General features: G+C 36.3%; 2 protein-coding genes across 6 annotated transcripts in view; one reads left to right on the top strand and one right to left on the bottom strand.

The window, feature by feature from the left end:
* The window catches only part of LOC115621953 (rho GTPase-activating protein 100F), a 40,414-nt gene extending 37,896 nt beyond the window's left edge, over positions 1–2,518 (top strand). The window contains exon 11 of the mRNA XM_030515800.1: positions 35–2,518. Coding sequence (XP_030371660.1) covers positions 35–1,674 — 1,640 coding nt within the window. The 3' untranslated portion in view covers positions 1,675–2,518. The remainder of the gene's footprint in view (positions 1–34) is intronic.
* An 18,674-nt stretch (positions 2,519–21,192) lies between these two features.
* LOC115620510 (polypyrimidine tract-binding protein 1) overlaps positions 21,193–23,496 on the bottom strand; it is a 217,378-nt gene continuing 215,074 nt past the window's right edge. For all 5 annotated transcript variants that reach the window (XM_030513769.1, XM_030513772.1, XM_030513770.1 and 2 more), the window contains 3 exons: positions 22,871–23,087; positions 21,519–21,596; positions 21,193–21,459 (listed from right to left, as the gene is read on the bottom strand). In XM_030513769.1, the coding sequence (XP_030369629.1) occupies positions 21,327–21,459; positions 21,519–21,596; positions 22,871–23,087 (428 nt within the window). In that variant the 3' untranslated portion in view covers positions 21,193–21,326. The remainder of the gene's footprint in view (positions 21,460–21,518; positions 21,597–22,870; positions 23,088–23,496) is intronic.

Raw genomic sequence — 23,496 nt, 5'->3', positions numbered from 1 at the left:
GTCTGAGTATTGCAATGTATTCTCCTATTCTTAGGCACTGATACCATAAAACGCGGTGCCTCGCCCGCTTCTGTAAAGCAGGTCAATATTGTCGACACCGCCAGCCCATACTCAATTGTACAGAAGAAACCTCCCCTGCAGAAGGACGCACCAATAGACGCCACTACACCCAGTGCAGAACACGGAACCAACAACATCGCGACTTTAGATGGAATCACTATCAGCACATCAACCCGAAAAGGCGTTGATTTCTACGAATCGCACAAGACTCAGGTGAAAAGCAGCAATGACGACCCCTACAGCTCCAAGTATGGAAGTCTAGACACGAAGAAAAGCAGCTTTAGCAGCAGCTATACGTCCGGTGGCAAGTCGGCAGCAACCGACGACTACAAGGCTATGCGTAACAAGTCTAGCGCCACATCTTCCTCCTCCTCATCACAGGCGACGGTATTGAGCGCTGGTTCTACGGCCACCTCAGCGCCCACTACATCGTCCGACGATTCCGATGATCTTGTCTCATACAAATCTTCGGCCTCCACCAACGCACTGCTCGCGCAGTCCCAGGCCATGACTACGAGTCAGCTCATGTCCAAGTACTTAAAGCGCGAACCGCGCGTTCATTTTACACCAATTAAATCGCCGGAATCGCCCTCCCCACCTGGTGGAGGAGATGGCCTCCCCAAGGGCACCTATCAGCTGGTCGCGTCTAGCGTAAGTTCAAGTAAGCTTAGTGCCACCACCGGTGCCATCAGCAAGTACACGACTTCGTCATCGTCGACCTCAATGGACACCACCACGAATCTGACCAGCAGCAGCCATAAGCCTGCCTCTCCCTCCAGACATCTGGGTAGCAGTCAGGGCAAGGACGCCAGAGCAGTTTCCGCCACGGTAAGCAGCACTTCTTCGTCCATTGTATCGAGTGGACGGCGCTTATTCGACAGCCTGGCATCGTCATCATCATCGGAAACAGAGACCAAAACGTATATAGGTGGAACCACAGTCGGTAGCAGCGCGGCCAGCACCACCACTTACACGAACGATTCTAGAAACCAAGCGACTAGTAGCAATAAATCAGGTTCTAGCTCAGAGCATAGGAGTTTTGGGAGCACGCTATTCGGCAGCAGCGGCTTGGGAAACGGTAACGGGCACGCCCACTCAAGCACCAATGGCAATGGCAATCACAATGCCATGAACTTGTATGGCACACTTCCCAAGAACGGCGCTGGCAGCAGTTGCTCAGCAGGCGGCAGCAGTGCAGGAGCAGCGCTGTTTGGAACCAGCACTAGCTCCTCATACTATTCGGCCAGCTCATCTGGTGGCGCCACAGCGAGCAGCAGTGGCGTCAGCTCGATGACTGGCTCGACCAACAGTTATGACTTCTATACGGGCAGCAACAACAGCAGCTCACGACCGTTCGCTAATGGGGGAAACAACTACCACACGTTAGGCACGTATCGGGCGCAGTACGCGGCGACCAATCCTTTCCTTGATGCCTTCGATGAAAAGACCAACAATGGGAGTGCCAGTAGTAACAATGGTACAGGCCATGGCAGCTTGTTGTTTGGGGACGACAACAAGTTGGGGGAAAAGGCACATCAGCGCTCGTCCGTCATAGCTTCCTTTCAATCTGGTGATTCGAAGAATGGCAGTGACGAGTACGATGATCTCAAGTGAGTAGCCTTTGGCCAGTCAGCCAGGTGGGGCTATCATAGTACGGGTGGCTTACGCTTGCAGATGCAGATAACGATTAGACGCTGATCGCATTGTTTTTGAGTATTTACAGTTTACAAATTTACAATATACCTAACGCAGTACCCTAGCTACGAAATTGATAAACTATCAATGACTAATGCAAATTAGAGTCTAACCTAATAATAACATATAATATACATACATAATATACAAAATAACTTAAATAACTGCAAGAAGCATAAACGATATTTAAATATTTCAACGAATTTCCAAAAGAAATATCGCAATGACACAACGGCAATCCATAGATAAACAACAACAACAACATGGAGGCATTTAAATGGCTGCCCAATCCAGTCTCCAGTGAGCAAAAAGCTTTTCATGCGCATTATATGTAGCTTAACAGTGCTTCAAAAGCTTTGCATTAACATTTCTCTGTTAACACCGTCGCTGTGAGGCCTAACAGCGGGCAGCCATTTAGTGCCTATAACTGCATCTTAGACGAAATAGCATACCATTTTCGAAAACTAAATGTAAACTCTAAGGTTTACAGTTTTTAATTGAAACACGAACAGAAGGTTGAAACCAAGCATTTAATTTTTACAGTGAACAGTGAAATAAAGAAATACAAACACACATACGCGTAATTTGAACTTCTGCTGAAATCGCATTTGAGGAACAACAAATAACTCAATATACGAGTACATACACACATACAGAACAATCAATCCATTTACTCCAAATCCACAACATACTGTATGTACTTATACATATGTGTGTGTATGTATGTATGTATTTAAATGAGACCAACTCTAAGCTATTAACAACCAACCACAAACATTTTCGAGCAATATATTTGCCTAAAATATTTCGCTAAGCCTCTTATACTACTATATAAACATATACTATATACATGCATAACATATATTTATATATTTATACATATGTATTGCAAAAATATTAGAACATGCTACACATTAATTAAAACCTAAGCTCTTGCCCACAATACACACACACGCACATACATACAAATACACACATGCATGCATACAGACATTCTATATGTACTATGTATGGATGTACAATGGACATCAAGTGCAAGACTCATACACACACACACATTACACATTACACATACACGCATACAAAAAATCATAAATGAATACATGAATTTATTGATAAATCAATGTGCTTAGTTTTTTGTATGAAACAAAGTCTGATATACACACTAATATACAACATACCGTATTATATATATTTATAAACATTTGAACATAAATATACAAACCTAAATATTATACACTAAAACAAACGAACAAACCAAACGTAAAAGTAAAAGTAAAATATATATACATATGTATATCCACTTTGTCGACATGACAAAGTCCTAGAGTTTTTAAAAAGTTATTTTGTTGAAGAAACATAAGCTTTTGACAAATTGCCATCCCCGGCGTGACAGAAAACACTAAAAATACATACATTATAGTACGTTTTGAAATGCAAAAAAAGAACGAAGAGCAGATTTTATGCAATTGAACTATAAATAATTACAAATACGAGTATATTAATAACAATAATAAAGTATATAAAAAGCGATAAAACTGTAAATACCTACAATGTCCCTTGAACTCTAGTGCTTTAGCTAGTTAGTCAATCTGTTAGTCAGTTCTTAGTCGGAGGCATTGTTACCTTTGGGTTGGCTTTTAAAGGCATACTTAGAAGATACTTACATACGAGTAAACACAGAAGCGTTTTATTTTCGGTGGCCAGGGAGCATCGTTAGCAATAAGTGGAAACCCAATTAGCTAATCCCAAAGAATACTACAAAACTTACTTTAGAACACCAAAAGAGCAAATATTTATAAGAGCTATACATACTCGTACTCGTACAACTAAGAGTACTTTATACACGTACATACACGCGTATATACAAGAATATATAAGTTACCTATTTCTATAGAAGAACACCAGCATTAATCATTCGTCTTCATACAAAGTACAACTTCCAAACGCAACTCAACAAGTTACGAGTACATCTCAAGTTCTGACGCAGCTTCACATACGATTACTAACCAATCACCAAATTGTAGCCAAGTTAGTGCGTTATGTGTATTTGGTTTTAACGAACACCACAAGCCAGTTTGAGGATGGGTGGGTGCAGATTTTAAATAGTAAATTGTTCAGTTATGTATGTAATTGTTGTCACATTTATTTTATACGAAAGACATTTTAAGTGTTGAACCGTGAATATCAAACCAAAAACTAAAAACCAAAAAGTTTAAAACAAGAGCAAACATAGTTGATGCCATTGGTTTTTATATAGCGAATTGTTAATTATTATAGCGCGTAGAGTTTTAAAGAGCCAGTAATAAGATTTATTTATGAACTGTTAGTTCTTGAGTTGTACTATAGAGTATGAGCTGGGGCTGGGGCTGGGGCTGACGTCACGCCATTGTTACTAGTAGTCCTGCGAGGAAACATTTTCAATTCGACTCAATTCAATTTGTTCACCAGAAGCTTTAATCGTGGAACGACCCAATAGATACAAATTCAAAACATACTCACAACAAACAAAACATACACCTTATAAGGTCAGCATTTGAACTCATTTGCAATTGTTATTTTCTTAGTAGGCCTGGAATGTTCGCGGCGGGGGCTGCCTTTGCTGTTGCTGTCGTTGTTGCTGTTGTTGTTGCTGTTGCTGGTATTAGAAGTATGTAGATATTGGACTGTTGTTAGGATCTCGTTGTCCGCGAGGATATGACTGTTGCGTGTGTTTCTTGCCTTGATTTTTGCTGCGCTTTAGCTAAATGTTCTGGGCTTGCTTGATAATTGTATTTGTATTAAAGCAAAGGTATATATAGATATATATATATATATAGTATATTATGGAATATATCACTGTGTCATATCGTACATTTACACAAGTAACGAGAGAGGGAAATAAGCAAAATTATTTAAGCAAAATTGTTAAATTAAAGTATTTACACTTACGTAATGAGAAATGAGTAATGAGTATATAGAAAGTAAACTTAACTAAATTTATAGCAGCAGAGCAGCAACTACGATAATATAGTAGAGGAAGGAGCTGGAGCAATTGGCAAACAACTATATACTAACTATATACATATGTACTACAAATTGTATATGCATTTAATCTAGCGTAAATCAATAACTAAATGAGCAACTATGATACCAAATGTTAGCTGACAAAATACAAATATTAAGCAAATATGTATGTTGAAAGCGTTTAGTGAGCAAATATGAATTGATAATAAATACTATAATACACATGCGACAAAATAATGTTAGTTAACCGAAAATGAAAACGAAAACGAATACGATACTGATACTGATACAGATACGGATACAGATACGAGAAACGAACTAATTTACTGAAATGTATTGCACAATATCGTACACATATTAATATTAGTGAAAGTAATTATGAATACGCAACAACAATACGGTGTGCAATTGGTACGAGTAGATATGAATGCGGCGCCAGCAACAACATTATCGAATCCAAATCCGAATCCAAACCCAAATCCGAAACCGAATTTTGTTTTCAGCTTAAAAGACGAAAAAGCTTATAATACATGTATAAATCTATTGTAAATCCGTTCACAAGCTAGTACATACTTCGATCTGTTCACGAACGTATGTACACGTATAGAATTGTTATTTTTTGTCCTCAACTCAACCAACCGAAGATCCCAACTGTGTAGTTTTGGATAATTGGTGAATACATATGTCTAAGAATATATTAGTATGTGAATTGATGTTTGTATTAAATGTGTGCCTAAAAGTATGATTTTGAGTTTTAACCGCAACACAAATCACAAATAATACATATACCTATTGGAATATTTGTTTATGTATGTGTGCCTTGGTTGCAAATCTTTGTCACTGTCACTTTTCGGGGATTTATTTTAAAACGATTCAAAGGCATATTTGTACAACGATTTCTGCTGTCGAACTTAACAAGTAATGGAGACCAAATGCTCAGGGCTTTAGTGAGTTTTAATAAGCATTATATACAATGAAAATACAAAACAAAACAAAACGCAGTCATACTTATAATAAGTGTACCAGTATTACATCATGAGCATCCTCCATCAATCAACCTATACGCATTTCAGCTCTCAAAACGACACAACAAAGACAACAATCTAGCAACAAATTTACAAACCCAAGCAATCAATTTGTTAAAAAGACTGAATTCATAAAAAATACAATCCCCAGAGATGGAAAGACGGCCGGCTAGAGCTAGAGCCATAGCCAGAGCCAGAGTGATTTCAAACGAAGCGAACAGCAGCAAACTAACGACTGTTTCAGAAAATCCCCAACTCGAAAAGTTCTTTCTCAATAAGTTGACGAATCTGTTGTTACTTAAACCATAACTAGCGCCCCCATTAAGCTTAAGCTATTAAAAGTCCTTAAAGTTATAGAAAGATGATATTAACGCATAACATATGGCCATACGCATACACCATCGTGGAACGATTATGAAAGTAATCCAATCTACTTACAATAGTCTACTTACAATAGTATTTCTGAAAAGGAGATGGTATTAGAGTAGCCGAAATGTTCTAGTAGAGAAGTAAACAAATGTATATCGTAACATAGGGAGGGCGACCGACTCTTAGATTTCGATTGTGCTCGTATTTTGGAATGATTTCGAGTCTCACCACCACAAAACACCACAAAAAATGTAAGCAAGGCAGAATATAAGTGAAGGCGTATTTTAAATACATACTAGTCCACATTGTTTATGAATCTCCTTCATCGTTTCAATCAATCTCACACTTTTCAATCGCAATTTGTGAACTGTGCAGAGGCCAGCAGCAGCAATATTTCCATGTTAATATCCAAAACAAATGCATTAACCGTTTATATGTATGTACATAAACATAATTACATATAAATATAGATAAGCATATGTATAAATAAATGCGCAGCAGCAATGGAAAACCAAACTACTTAAATCGCAAAGAATGTTTCTTGGAGAAGTAGCAGAAACTAGTGAGAGGAGAGAAGAGCCAGCAACAGAACAGAGCGAAACAGAATAGAAAAGATAATACTCTGATTTACCACTGCCACAAAGTTAAAATTATAGTTAATATAGACTTTAACATAAAAAGATATATTCTTTTCATATAGCATTACATTATTCATACATATATCGAATCGACAGCCCGGGAGGAGAAAGAAATCTACAACAATTATACAACATGCCTAACAAATACTAAACAAGTGAAAATGGTAAAAAATATGATGGTATAATATGTTTGCACAAAACAAACAGGAGATATAATAAACATCAAATACATAACATAACTTCAAATTATTGTTTATTCTGAATAATAAAACGATAACAATAAAGATTATCTCATTACAATTAAAAACTGAATCCGAAATAGTTCTTTGCGTGAGAATTAAAAGATGTTACATTATTTAATGAAAACATATAATAAATATAATTAAAATGATACCCGTATCGTGTTTCATTTGCACCTCGTCCGGTATATTATTCTATAATATTATAATGCCTCCCCATATTATGGCCATTCATCATACGCAAAAACATAATGGATCGAATTCGATTGAATTAGAAGAAGCTGCAAATCTCTTTACCTGCATATATTTTACACCTATCTGGTTGCCCCTTCCCCGGATCTTCTAGTCTAAGTTTCTTCACTTGATGAAACACCTCTCGCATATCTTCCTCCAAACTGCAAATGGCATCTCTCTGAAGCGATTTCACATGCTAACCATTGATGGCTAGAGGCGAACATCTTCTGTCCTGGATTTTCTCAAAATAAAAACAAAAATGAAAAGAAATGTAATTTTTTATTTACTCGGAAATAAACAAGTCATTTTTGCTGTGTTTTATAATAATAATATCAATTAATTACTTATTTATTTAAAATTAAAATAACAATGTTCTTATTATACCCTGTACCGAAAGGGTGATAGGATATACTAGTTTTATGCGAATGTATGTAACATATTATTGATCAGTACGAGAAGACGAGTAGATACATACTTGTATAGCGACTAGCAGGTATTGCCCGTCTTAACCCGGCTTAATATAATGTTTCCAATTGTATTTATTTTGTGTGTGTATAACCTACCCATATGTTTTCACCTTGTAAGTTACCAGTAGGAAGACATTTAAGGTATTTAAATGAACATTTTCTGTTCTTGACAAAAAATTGTTCAGTAGCCCGTTACATTTTTGTTCTTGCCAAACTATTTCGTTAAACGAACATGACCACTATAACTAATATTTTTTAAAGCTCGTTTTCCCCCCTTTGGAGCTATAATTTTTCAAAAGCCCTTCTTAGTGTGCTCCTACACTATGATGGATACTATGAAAGGATACTTGAGTCCAAGTTTCATCTTTTACCGTTTGGGCTGTGCATTGATCACCAATTAGTCAGGACAAACTGTTTTATATGTAGAGATAACGCAACGTTTTAAGATAGACTATGTGCAAAAAAGGGGAATAATTATAAGGGTATATCCTAATTTTAAATTCACATTTGAGTCTTTTCGTGCCATATTGAGTCAATACGGTCACGCACAAACTCGGAATATGAAACACGGCACTCGTGTCAGTGCCGTGCAGCGATGAGCCACGATCAAAAAGCACTGACACTAACCATACAACATATATGTAGATGCGTCATTTCATACAACGAAAACGTCCCATCAAAATTGTTAGCGACAGCTCCCATAGCTGTTCGGGTATTTGCCGAATGGGAGCTGTCGCACTTCGGCTAACCCGACTGGGAGCTGTCGCATACGTGCTCTCTGTGAGCGAATTTCATTTCATTCGCAGAGAGGCAGTCAACAGAGACGGTCGGATCATGCCGCGTATGCTCTTTGTATGTGTGCGTGCACATATATACATGTATATGTTTATATGTATTTGTGCATTTGGTCTTTTGCTGTTTGCGAGCAGCAGCTTCAATTTCGTTTTCAGATTTTACCTGCTACATGGGCATGAGAATTTCATACACTATTGCCATATTTCTGTCGCAATGTATTTTGGGATGCGTATGCAAGTGAAGTTTGTCAATGGTGTATGGGTTTCTCATAATGGCGATAAAAGCAACAAACAATTACATATGTATGTATGTGTGCAAATGTTGTGTTCATATGCAGACACTTCATATATGAACGCGTGGCAGTAGCCTTGACATTGTCATGACCTGCCTCAACTTATATTTATGCACAAGCAATTTTGTTGATAGACTTTCTTATTTTTGTTTGACTTGCATATTAATTATAAAATATTTGGTAAAAATGTCAGTTGGCATTTAAATCAAATTAATTCAAAAATATTAGTTTAAAAATATTTTATTTATGTTCTTGGTAAAAATGTCGGTTGGCAAATTAGCCGATATTTATTATGAAAATAAGTACATTTAAGGGTCGCAAAATGTGGTAAAATTTGTAAAACAAGTGTAATTAAATAAATAACAAGATAGAACGCTACAGTCGAGCAAGCCCGACAGTAAAATAGCCTGTACTCTCCACAAAAAAAGAAAAATTAAAAAAAAAAAATTTAAAAAAAAAATTAAATTATTAAAAAAAATTAATGAATTAATTAATTAAATTAAATTAGAATATATGTTTATGTTTAGTTTTAACAGCATACATTTACATCACGTACCTATGCGTGTTTATATGCGTGTATGTATGCAGCACAAAGTTGAACCAAAGCAGCAACAACAACAACAGCTGCGGGCAGCGCTGCCGACAGAGGCAGCGCATGAGCAGCGATTTTACTTATGGCTATAACTTTCTTCAGAATTGACCTATCATGATGAAATTTGGCACACGGACACATTAGTACTAACTGGATGTACCTACCAAAATTGATTTCAAAATTCCGAGAATTACGGAAGTTATAAGAAAAAACACGAATTGCGGGGGAGTGGGGGGGTGCATCGAAAAAAAACTCAAACTCGTACTTTCTCGGTCTTAGGAGAATATGGAAACCAAGTTTGGTTATTCTAGCTCTTATACTTTCTGAGATCCTTGCGTTCATACGGACAGACGGACAGACGGACAGACGGACAGACGGACAGACAGACGGACAGACGGACGGACGGACGGACAAGGCTATATCGACTCGGCTTCTCATCCTGATCAAGAATATATATACTTTGTGGGGTCTGCCACGCCTCCTTCTGTGTGTTACATACATGCGCACAAAACTAGTATAGCCTTTCACCCTTTGGGTACAGGCTATAAAAATACATATATCTTTATATGTATGTAGGTACATCTTTTGATAATTTAATATATATTGTTTTTTTTTTAATTCGCCGCTCAAATTTGTTACCGATCTAATATTGTATATGAGCAAACATATTACATCGGTATCCAGGGAACACCACGTGGAGGCCATCAACATTTCAATGGGGTCGTAAATTAATAGGACCTTTGAGTCGACTTGAAATGACTTAATTTCAAAAATGCATAACATTTTAATTACTATTTATAAGTGTTTGAAATTAAGTCAAATCCATGTTCCCCACTTAATATTACCTTATTTAGTGTATTAACTAAATATAAATATTTAATATTTGCTATTATTTAAACATAAAGTAAGAAAAAATTCTACTGCTTAATTATTTTTAATTTATTTAAAGCTACCCTGGAGTTCTTACTACCAGCAATCCCATCTGTTATCCATTTACAATTTTTTCTAATTAAAATCAAAATGAAACTCATTAAGCAATTGAGTTTTGTGATTATAACACGGACCAGACTCTGAAAACCAGCATGCGTATTTATCTAACTTTGATGTGATGAATACGCATTTTTGAACTATTGTTTTTTTCAAATGGAATCTGTGAGACTTTGTCTCGAAATACCGTTTAAAAACATCAAAGTGTATTTTAATTAAAGTAAAAAAATCATCGGATGGAGCTTTAAGTTTAAGGTTACTATTAACGTAACCGAAGTTTTTATTTAGTATTAAATACTCGGAAGTGCATTGGACTTCATCGGACGGTTTCAACAGATTTGAACACACTTTGCAGTCGTGTTTCTTCAAGAGCTTATGCAAGAGATACCCTGCAAAATAACGCAAAGCATTCTCATTGAAAGCGTCTTGAATATTCAAATCTGTTGCTTCTATAGCCAATTCTAATTCTAATTCGTCATCACTGAAAATCAAATCATCATCTTCAGAAGATGTTAGCACTGGTGATGATTGATTTGACCCACAGTCTTGTATAATGTTAATCAACATAGTATCTTCATCGGGGGCACAGTTCCCCGATACTGTTGTTGATGTCAAGACTTTCATGGACAACATTTTGGACATGATGAGATTAAACTCATACAGAGTGGGATTGCTGTTAGTGACTCCACGTGATCTAATTAAATAAAATAAATTTTCGAATGGGTCTTGATTTAATTTTGACGTAGCAACAAAAAAAACTTCTGCAGATTCGCTCCAAACTTTTTCAGCCAAATTAATAATGGAAGATATGGATAATATCATTCCTTTTAAACAATATACTTCCTGTGGATACTTACATTCTTGTAAGTATGTTCGCATATCCAGCAGGGTTTGATGAACTATATTGTTTTGTTTTAAGGCACATCTATTAGGATTTTTGTCATATAAAACATGACTATTCAGGCAGTCAAATAATCTGTTGTATGGTTAGTGGCACTGACAATTCTCATATCAATTTGCTAGAGTAAAACTTTCGATAGTTGAAGCCACCGATACCATCAAAATATCGAAGTTTGAATGCAATAAGCAGAATATTTAAATAATAAAATCGAATTATTTATTGAGATCAATAAGAACAAATCATATACATACATACATCTGCCCGCAATGCGAAGCAGAATATGCGTAGCTCCGTTATTCGGTTTCTGCTTTACTATCGCTTACGCAGTCGTTGCCTAGCGACTGTAACTGTAAACTTTTGGCGTTTTGCCTTTGCAATTAACATTAAATGGTCAAAACGAAAGAAGAAGAGCGAGCCAATGACTTGCAGTTATTGTTGTTTTTAGAGCATTATTTTTTTTACAATCAAACAACTGTGTTCGATTGCCCAATGTATACATTAATACGAATGTACATACATGCTATATTCATACACAGGCATACATACATACATACATATGTATGTTTCTCTTTACCGTACGTAGAGAACCGCACACATAGACACGAACTGTTGCTTGTTGCTTGTTGTGTGTGTGAGTGTGTGTATGTGATGTCCTCAACTATTTGATATTTGTTGTTGCTGCATAAAGTTATTAATGAAAACCCTAATGCCAAATGCACTAAGCAAAGAAAAAATTTCTTTTTAAAAATGTTATATAATTTTTAATTAATTAACATTTCTTGCTCTGTCAGTGCAAGACGAATGTACATACATACATATGTAGATACATATGTATGTACATACATAGATGTGCATAGATGCATGTATGGACATTCACACATTAGTGTCTCACATTTTGCTTTGGCTATTTCAATCGTTTGCACGCAACTACACGAACAGCTGCTTGCATGTGTGTGTGTGTGTGTATGTATACTTAGTTGTCCCCAACTGTTTGATATTTTGTATTGTTTGTTCTGCCTGCTTTTGTAAAATACATATTTTGAAAATCGTTAAATGCAAAGTTGTAATTTTAGTTACGTAGATTATATTACCCAAATTTGAAATCGATCGGACAAAATTTATAACACAAACTTTTCATTTGAAAAAATGAATAAATATTAAAACCCCAATAATTCAAGCTCCAACACAAATTTCGAAAAACCGTTTTGCAGTTTGGCTTATATTCTTTTATAGATTATAAAAACCAAATTTAAAGTTGATCGATTCAGAAATGCAAAATTTTCAAACCAACTTTGGACCTCGACTTCCCCCCTTTGGAGCTCGAATTTTCCAAAAACCCTTCTTAGTGAGCACCTACATTATGACAGGATACTTGAGCCTAAATTTCAGTTTCCTTACTTTTATCGTTTGGGCTGTGGGGTGTTGATTGTGTTTCAATTTTTCCACGGAAAACCCCCCCTTTTTCATGCCCCAGGAAAAATGGTGAAAAACCAAGTATACAGTTTTTCTTGTATTCTTTTTGAGAGTATACAAACTAAGTTTGAAGGTAATTGGATGAAAATTGTAGATTATTCATACAAACGTTGGAGCCCGTTTTCCCCCCTTTGGCGTTCGAATTTTTTAGTGCTCACCTACACAATATGTGTCAAAATTTTAGCTTCCTAGCTCTTACCGTTTGGGCTGTGCGTTGATTGCCAATCAGTCAGTCAGTCAGGACAAACTGTTTTATATATATACAAGTAGAGATGTCCGTCTGCTTGTCTATAAGAACGCAAGTGCAAGAGCTAGAATAACCAAACTTGGTATTCAGGTTCTCCTGAACCCTAAGCAGATAAAGTTTGTTTATTTTTTCAGATACACCCTCCCACTCCCCCGCAATTCGTGCTTATACTCTGTACATAAAATGTACAAGAGTAGGTTTGCGGGAGCTGAAAATTTATCAGGCAGAAGGAGGCGTGGCAGACCCCACAAAGTATATATATTCTTGATCAGCATGACGAGACGAGTCGATCTAGCTCTGTCTGTCTGTCCGTATGAACACCTGGATCTCAGAGACTATAATTCTTGGAATCTCGAACTCAAACTTGGCAAATACCTCCATTTAGTTATTATAAGTCCAAATGCCAAGTTTCATCATGATAGGCCGACTTAACAGGAAGTTATAGCCATATATGTACATAAGACCAAGTAGTGCCCGCAGCTGTTGTTGTTACTGCGAGACATACACAGACACACACAAATACACACATACACGCATAATTATTCTACACATATGTACAGAGTATTTCAAAGACGGGATACCCGACTTTAGCTTCTCTACTTGTTTTTCCATAACTCCTGTAATTTTTAATATTTTGAACCATAATTTGGTGATTATGTGTCCGTATGCCAAGTTTCATCATGATAGGTAAATTATGAAGGAAGTTATAACCATAAATATAATCTCTGCCAAAGCTCTGCCCGCAGCTCTTATTGTTGTTGCTGCTTTGGTTCAACTTCGTACTGGATACATACACGCATATATATATATTCTTTTAAAATTGTACTTATGTATGGATGTGTTGAATATTTTTAAATTTAAATTAATAATTAAATTTTTTAAACTAACTTTTTTATTTAAATTTTCCTTTTTTTATGGAGAGCTTTCTATCTTGTTTTATAATGGAAGTAATAATCCATTTCTTATTACTTAAAACTTTTTTAATTATTAATCAGTAATATTGCTTTGTTGTACTTCAGCATAGTAATTATTTTTGCAGAGATTGTGCTTGACGACGCGGCGATCCTGGCCAGAAACAAGCGCTAAATTAACCAAACTCATATAAAGCCACAGATATCATACTGTAGATACTTGCAGGAGTTCCAAATGTGGGCAAAGTGATGGAAAATTGCCATCAACACAAGCGGGTAAGCTAATGTGACTTACGCATTACGCAAGAAACTATGAAAAGAAAATATGTCGTGCATTGCCTCTTCTCGGCGGTGGGTTGCAGCTTTACGGAATCGCTGCAAGCCAAAACATTACGTTTGTTGAATGGTGCCCCTTGGTACATGAGAACAACAAATATCGAAAGGACCTAGGAGTACTCAAAGTTAGTGACGTCCTTAACGAGCAGGCTGCGCAGTACATGGGAAGGCCACGGGCCCATTCAAATGTCAAAGAAGGCGTCTCTTCAAGAGTCGCAAGAGAGGAGGATCGACTGTGAGGAGGAGGCTGAACAGGTTGCATTCGATGGACCTTGCAAACTAAATGTCGATTCAGGCTGCAGATCCTCTGTATATATAAGTATAATGTTTTTGGGAAAAATGGCGCCTTTTCTCGGTTTGCATTGCGTAGCAGCCCACTTACCAATTTCTCCAACAATTTTTGGCAGCTGTCGCAACAACAAATTAACTCCACAAATTAACTCCACTCCTTTTTCCATATATATGTATATTAATTTTTTCTTTCAGAAACTTAAAATTAGATGAAAAGAAATACAAATCGTTGAGTAGGAAATTAAAAATTAAAAGAGATTACATGCAACATGTTTCTGGGTACTGATGATAAATTCATAATATTAAGATGTTAAGAGCTAAGGATATAAAATTAATTACAATAAAAAACTATAGATAATTCAGAGAGTACTTAGCCGTCGACATGAAACAGATAAAACACATCCAAAAGTCATCGCTTTAACTGTTAATTTTGATTTATGATTAAAACTGAACAATAAAATGATGAATTACTATAGGTTTGATAATGTGACGCAAGTGAAGAAAGAATCAGCTCTCGGAGTTTTGAATGATTTAAATCATTTGTTATTTTTATTTATTTCTCAAATATTTTCAATAATAATTAATATTATAATAATTAATTAATTAATGCTTGTAACATAACAAATATTCATCTCGTTCTCTGTTTACATTTTCATTTCACGACGCCACTTTCGATGGTTTGTCATTCATTCAATTTAGCACGTTTGCAATTTGTTGTACACACTATACTCGTATGTTCTTCACTATCAATAGTTATCGGAATCTTGCATATATGCATGTACACGTATGTACTATACATATGTATAGTGGTGCCTATTCGTTTTGGTTGTGAACTATAGCAAGACGTAGTCCCTCAATTCGCGTACGTACAGCTGCGTACGTGCCTTCGAATTCGGTTGCAATTTGAAAATGTAGAGCATGTATGTAGTTCTAGTTGTTTTCGTTTTAAAACTAATTAGAGTCGCGTAGCTGCTGTTGGATTGTTCCGTTTGACTTTTCATACGTTGCTTCTTAACGCAATACATTTAAATATATATGAATATACTTTGTTTCCTTCGTTTTCGTTTTCATTTTCATTTTCGTTTTATATACAATGCACATAAAAGATTGATTTGTAGTAAAATTTGTTGAGAAAAATGTGGCGTTGCCTAGGCAGCACCGTCCTTTCTTAACCATTAGAGCATAAAATGATTACTTGTTGTTTACATTTACTCGTAAATCGTACAATTAGAGAGCACAAAAGTTAAAAAGTATTTAGCTTGGTGTACGAGTATAATTAAAAATTTGCTTTAACAAATACTTCAAGATTGATTGTTTCACATGTTTCTGTCGCCATTATATATAGTATAGTATATGTATGTAGTATAGTAAGTAGTCGGGTAGGTTAGGTGTTGGCTGTTACATTCAAGAGTCGAGGGTAGATCAAGTTGCTGTTGAGCTCGTCGCCAGCAACAATTTTAGTGCAGAGACTCATCCTAACAGGTTCTTAAATATGTTGTCGAGTCGTGCGTGATATGTGATTTAAGTAAGTATAGTATGTGTGTGTGTTAGTGTGTGGGGCTGTGTATATATAGTATATGATGCATTGGGTAAAATAGTGTGCTGAAATATGGGGTGCCAGAAACGAATCAAATGCTGGGTGGTAGGCCCTGCTGTGGCAAGTGTTCTCAACGCTTCCCTTATTTAGGTTAATTTTTAAATACAATATTTAAGCTTGGACCCTATTTGAAATTCTCCATAGTGTTTGGCTAACCTTTTCCAATTAGCCGCACACACAATTTTTTTACAGATGACAGACCGACCAAGTAATAAAAGAAAATGCAGGGAAAAGATATTTGATCATAAATGAAACAAGGAGCTTTCCGATGTGACACGGACTCTGTATTTGTTTTCTCATGTGTATTTTAATTCACTGCTGCAAATTGTCATTGTTTGCTTATTTTGTTTACTTTAAACATCATTTTACTAAAAAGTAGGAACTTCTGCCTGTTCATGCTGTTTGCTCTGCTCTGCTGTGCACTCCGAGTTAACTAAAATTCCATAAACTATTCAAATTATCAAGTAAAACTCCCTTACAGATTTATCTATCTATATTAAGATACAAATTCATGTTGTCTAGTAGTACTTGTAAACACTTATCGGACCAAAAAACGAAAAAAAAAAAAAAACAACCCTCTAATACAAACATAAAGACAAACGTCAATAACATTTTCATAGCCAAGCAACCACTTTTTCTAAAACTCACTCTCAAAATTTACGCTACTAAAAATTCCTGGTACGAGTAATGAGCAAGAAATTATCTTTATCTTTCTATAAAATATCGAAAAACATTTGAAATCAAGTTCCTATGTAATAATTGTAAAAATGTACAGATTTATGTTGATTTGATTTGATTTTGTCCTTCCACAACGCCAAAAAATTTAACATATTCTCTACGCTCGCACCTACTCTCGTATGTATAACTAACTGCCTACATCGCCGATGGTACGCATACGGTCCGGTCCGGTGCGGTCCGGTTCCGTTCCGTTCCGATCAGTGTACTTAAAATAAGCTTTCTTTTCGATTTGATTGAGTAATGTGTATGCTGTCCTTCCTTAACTGTGTCTATTTGCTGCGCTAACTTGAGTTCACTCTCTTCGCGACCCACCATTTAGGTGATTAGATTGCATTCTGTAATTGTGAGTTGAGGTTAAACTCTTCGGGGTGTAGTTGTTCTATGATGGTTCTTGCTGCCTTGTATTATATCTGATTATGCGGATGCTACTGTTCTGAAATGATGAAGGGAGTCCTCCCTGAACTAATCTCGTACATATGTCAACATTTTTGCTCTGATATGTTTATCTTAATGTTTGTTTTGTGTGTAAGCCGCGCTCCCCTTTCTTTAGTTTCGCCATTTTGTTAGTTTTTAAAATTTTTTGTTTTTCAACTAAAATCGCAAATTGTACGCTCTTCAGAACAGCACACACTTTTGGCTACACTCGCTTTTGATATTTATGCTATTTCTCTAATCACTTTCGGTTTTGTTTTTGTTTCTGTTTGCAATACATACTTAGGTATATGTATGTATTTATTTATAAATATATAACTACAAATACATATAGTACACATTTATTTGTTTTCTTTTCAACTGTAAATGTACCACTTATGTGTAAAATATGTGTGTGTGTGCGTCTGTGTGTGTGATTGAGTGGGGAGTGTGAAGAGAACTGAACTCATAATCATAGTATATTAGTCTTCAATTTGAATTTCGCCTTGTATTTGTAATTTGATAAAATCTTGTACTGCAGCTCGAAATCTACACTAAAAACGGTTTCTTTCAGTTTCTGTTTTTTCTCTTCTTTTGTTTTTTCAAATAGTTAATTACGCCTATTGGGGGGTACAAGTTTGAAGCGGGAGGAGGGGCCCAGGCGCGCAGGGGCGGTCAACGAATGCAATTGAATGTGTGTTTTTGTGAGATCGCCTCGCCTCATCATGTTTTGTTGTTGCTTTAGCAGTAATAAATTCTTCAATTTATTTGTAAATTGATTAACTTTTCTATTTCTACGTGTAAATTAATAGTTGTAGTTTTTGTTTTTTCTGTTTCTGTTTTGTTTTGTTTTAGTTTACGGTTTCGGTTTATTTTCCCGTCAAATAGCTGCGCCATCTATGCTGCATGCTTTACTGTACCTACTATTTATTCGTTAGTTCTATCAATTATCATGTTTTCATATATTTTTTCATATTTAATCGGTGCTTTGCTCATCATGCTCTGCATCTCCATGCTTAAGCATCGTTATTTCAATTGTATTTTATCGTTGGGCTAAATATTTGATTACGCTTTGAACGCTGCATACCAAAGAACAACAATGGCCGGCCACTGGCCGCCTTACTTGTGCGTGTGTGTGTGTGTGTGTGTGTGTATTTATGAAGGAGCTTTTGTAGACTTTTATTGTATAAGTCGATGTCCGTAGCTGTGTCTGTGTCTGTGTGTATACAGGTAGTATACACATACTCGTACATGCTTGAACTTTTCAAATAGATGTGTACTTGCAAGTAGTAGCTATGTCTGTATATATAGTATATGTATATAGAAATAGATTTGGTTAGTTTAAATACTTGTATGAAATTTTGATTTGTCAAGAGTTCTCATTTGAAATTCTAGCAGTCGTGGGTTTGATATACATACATACTATACTCGTATAGTAGGTATATGTACTATATGTGTATTACCTTGTGTCGATGCGATGCGCCCTAACAAAACGTGTACAATTATGTTTGAATTTATGTATGCTTGTATGTAATATGCTTTTATGCATTTATATAGTAGACATAGATATAGAGTTGCATATGCAAGTATGTACTATATGTACGTTAAGTTAAGTTAAGAGGTTAAAGTAGGGTTAAGTAAGATAAGATACATAAATACGCTAAGTAGTTTTTTTGTTTTGTTTTCTTGTTGTATATGAAACACTAATGTTTTCCCTTCTCTGTTCTGCTTTCGCTCCTGCTTCAGCTGCTCTCCTTTTTCAAATTTGTCCTTTGTAGTATGTACTTTTGAATTGTGTAATTGTTTTAAAATAACACACACAATTCAGCCCCAATTAGGGGGATGGGGGTTTGATTTAGTTTACTGCAGATTCGTTTTCAGCTCCTCTTCAAATGTTTTGTGGGTTAGTGGGGAAGGGGGGAGGGTCGGGGGTACATGGTTTTTTGCTGCTCTTCTCTTTTGTATTCAGCTTTAGCTTTTACAATATTTGTTTTAATTTGCTTTTGCTTTTCGTACACGTATATTCATGTTCAATTTATTTTTAACATTTATCTTTATGCCAATGCTTAGTTGTTGCTTGTTAATTTTAAATTACGATCACTGCTACTTATTCTTAAAAACTATGTTCATATCAAGTAAATTATAGCTAATTGCAATTTTGTAATCCCTCTGCTTCATCATCTTCATCTTCTTCTTTGTTCTACTTTTGTTTTGTTCTTTTGCGCCAACGTATAAATAATTTCGCTCCTTTTCACTTTCTACATGTAAACTATATCAATTTTTGTTTTTATATAGATATATATTTATGTCGGCTTGTGTGCGTGAACATGTGTACTTGGCTGTGTGTGTGTGTGTTTGTGTGTGGGTGTGCGTGTGTTAGTTCGGGGCATGTTATACTTTGTTGTATGTATGCATGTATTTGTGTGTTCTTGTTGTAAAATTATCAAAAAATCATTAGGTTTTCGTTTTTTTGTTATGTTTTGCTAAAAACACGAATATGTCTTTCTTTACTGGTATGCTTACGCTTAAATATGTATATAAGATATATATATATATCTTCATATATGTATATATACCATTTGAGATTTTCTTTCATAGCTTAAAATTTCCTGTTTCATGTTTTCTTGTATATATATATATATATATATATATATATATATATATATATATATATATATATATAGTTTATAATACATCATATATATGTATATTATATCGCTCTTACTTCCAACCGATCCATATCCATACCTTGTGTATATTTTTCGCTAGCTTAACAACATTTACATTTACAGACACACATAAGATTTTACGTACGTTACGTGTTTATTTAACTGCTCTAAAATGTTTTACTTGATTTAGGGCTAAACAAACAGATACCATATATAGTACTTACTAAATTATAATCATGCTTTCTTTTTGGATTTATCTTCATATGCTTCATATCGATTTAAATAAAATATAAACGTTTTTCCGAAACATCCTTACAATTCTTCCGTTTTAAAACTGGGATTTTTCCTCTTCCTTATCGATTTGTTCTCTTCTTCTTTTTTGTTTTTGTTAAAGTTAATTCATTTTACAACTAACAAAGTGAAAAACATTTAAAAACTACGTTCATTTGTTTGCTTGTTTGTTGTGTTTTGTTTTTTAAAAATTAAATTAAAATTAAGTTGCGCTCGTTTAAAATATAACAACAGCAAATACATAATAAAAATCTTACTCCATGCTTATACTCGTACAATAATTGTTAATTGCTGTTTGTTGTTTCTTTTTTCTTTTTTCTTCTTTCTCGTCTCTCGTTTCCCGTTTCTTGTGTGTTTTGCTTTGACTTTTTGCTGTTTTTAAAAACCAAAACACAGTAGTGCATTTAATTTATCCATCATCATGCGATGCGAGTAGATCTCTTTCATGCAATGCAACTTACTAGCTATAGTTTCTTTTTATTTTAAATTTAATTTTAATTTTAGATTAAGCTTATGGTAGGTAGGTAATACGCCGTTGCTGATTGTTTGGGGCTGGTTTCTCTTTTGTTGTTTCTGTTGTTGTTGTTGTTGTTGAATTGTGTCTGTGTGCGTCGTAAGGACTTGAGAAATTTTCTGATTTAGATAATTTATTTGTAATTTGTTATTTTTTAATCTTAGAAATTTTGTAGTTTAGTATTGATATTTCTTCATTTGCTTCGCTTTGTTTTTTTTTTTGTTTCGCTTTTGCTTTTGGATTAAACATTAAGAATGATTCTTTAAGTGGTTACTGATATAGCTCATAAATCGATTGTTGCTGCTGGTATTTGATGGGTGGTTGATGGGTTGGGTTCGATTGGATATAGGGTTCAGGCTGTATGCTGTGGGTCAGTTGGCTCTTGTTATAGTTCCAGTTCCAGTTCCAGTACTAGTTGTTCGTCACCGCTTGTACTACGAGTTCCAGATTGTGGCCACTTGGGGTGGAGGTGGTGGCCAGTAGACTTGCAGCCCATAGTTGCTGTTGGCACAACGTCAAGTTCAGTGAACCTGACCACGTGTTGGATTCTAGATGTTCGACTTGGAGAAGCTGACGCGCAAGTGATTCGACTCCGACAGCTGATGATTGTGCATTTTGATGAGTGCCAGGACAGCCTCCTCCACCGATGAGAGCTGCAGCAGCGCCATTTTGCGGTCCTTGCTGTGGGGGAAGGGCGGGATTAGTGGCTTGAACAGACGGCGAACGCATTTCGTACTTACGGGAAAAATTTGAAGGCTTTGACTTCGAAATTGTTCGAGGTGAAGGCTTCCTTGATGTCATCCTCAGTGCAGGATGAGCTGAAAATGTGACATAGATTTTAAATAAGCAGCTATCGCATTTAAAAGGCCACGCGGTGCCGTCTAAACGAATGAGAATGGCACTCTATGCGACGAGTACTGGGCCGGCAGGCTCATAAATTCAAATACCAGTCGCCGTGCACAAAAGCCCGACGGGGCGCTTTGTCATATTCGGCAGACAAGGTGACCCGGGGCGTCTGTGCCTGGGACGGTGCCTGCTGAAGGATGCTACTGCTGATAGCGGTAATTGTAATTGCCTCGGCAGCACCGGGCGCTATGTGCCTGGTGTTGATGAAAAACTAACACCAGCTGCGCCGGTTCGGGTTCGAGCAGGCAGAGTGCTGGGGCTCGAACAACATTCGCACAAGCTGCGATAATGTTGAATGGAAAACACCAGAACGTCCTACAACTGCTCCTGGCATTTCAAATAACATATCACTATCATCGATTGCTGAAATCGGGTACATGTTGCAAAGAAAATAATTTTCTGAACTACCAGCTACGGTTCTTCTCCCCTTCAAAGCTACGGAATTGTTTAAGGAATTATTGGGATCTTGATCTCATTGCTCGGTACAAGTATTCTGGGTATGTTGCCATAGAACATACCCTATACATTATAATCTCGAGGTCCTGCTCACATCTATTAGATGGGAATTATTGCAGCAAATACTAAACATTTCCAAAATAAACTAACTAATAGTAAGGGTATGTAGCCAGGGGTTTATTGGCTAAATATAAGGACATAGTTGAACAAAACTTCATAACATACATATGTGGTTTTAATGTTTAATGGTAACAATGTTTGCATACCCTTCACTGAGGAGTGTAGGAGTGTTGAGGTCTGTGATATACACAGGGAAGAAAGGTATGTCCGCCTATTTCGATCAGTATACCTCGCCTATAGATATACCATTTAGAAATGTAATTGCAGTGAACGATTCGAAAGTACAGATATACAAGTATATATTAGATAGAATGGTGACCTATTACCAACATGCAACGTGCTTTAAGTTATAGATGAAAAGGAAAGCTATTTATACATAAAAAGCTGCGTTGCATCAAAACATTGCTTCTAAGCTAGTTTTTTTTTATCGATTTCCTATCAAACTCTTCCGCTTCTTTCCCTTTCCGGACATCTAGCAAACTACCTGTGCAGAATCGGATTTGAGTCGAAAGGGATCAGAAAATCAAATTCAAATTAAAATAAATCTATTTGTATGCTACTGGGAAGGGACATATGATCGCTCGATTGGCTATAGCGATGAAATACTTACGGAATGTTACTTAAATGCAGAGTCGCCGATGGCGGATAGATGTTCTGATAGTTCTTGCTGCCGGGCTTCTTGAAACGATGCAACGGATTCTGTGAGTAGTCACGTGTGAGGCCCGCGTCCGGTTGGCCCTCCTTGGGCAATTGTACGGCCTGATGTTTGCTGGCCATAACACGTATTGGCTTGCCCCATAAACGTAATTTATCAAGGTGAGACATAGCTGGAAAAAACAAAAAGTTAAAGCGGAAACGAGAACGATTTTAGTGGCAAACTTTTTCAGAGTGCTCGTTAGTTGCTGTGTTGTGTGTGTTGGTGGTGGAGGTGGTGGTAGTGGTGGTGGTGCCGGGGACTGTACATATTCGTATGTGTGTATAAAATTTATATATTGGGGATAGAGCCATAAAATTGTTTTGCCGCTCGGACCAAGTCGGGGGAAGTCAGCAGCGAGCGCGTGTAAGTGCCAGCAAATATTTACATACTAAAATGTAACTGCAACTTTATCAATGTCGTCTGCGCGCCTTTGGTGATTTACAGGCGAATGGTTTGCCATAAAAGGCATTGGCAACAGTTCTCGCATCGTTTGTCGTCCTCCGGCAATCCGGCAATGCGGCAATCCTGCAGTCGTGCAG

Source organism: Scaptodrosophila lebanonensis, unplaced genomic scaffold, assembly GCF_003285725.1.
Source record: "Scaptodrosophila lebanonensis strain 11010-0011.00,11010-0021.00 unplaced genomic scaffold, SlebRS2 tig00000024-arrow-pilon, whole genome shotgun sequence".
NCBI classification, from domain to species: domain Eukaryota; kingdom Metazoa; phylum Arthropoda; class Insecta; order Diptera; family Drosophilidae; genus Scaptodrosophila; species Scaptodrosophila lebanonensis.
This window is presented reverse-complemented; position numbering and strand designations above follow the sequence as displayed.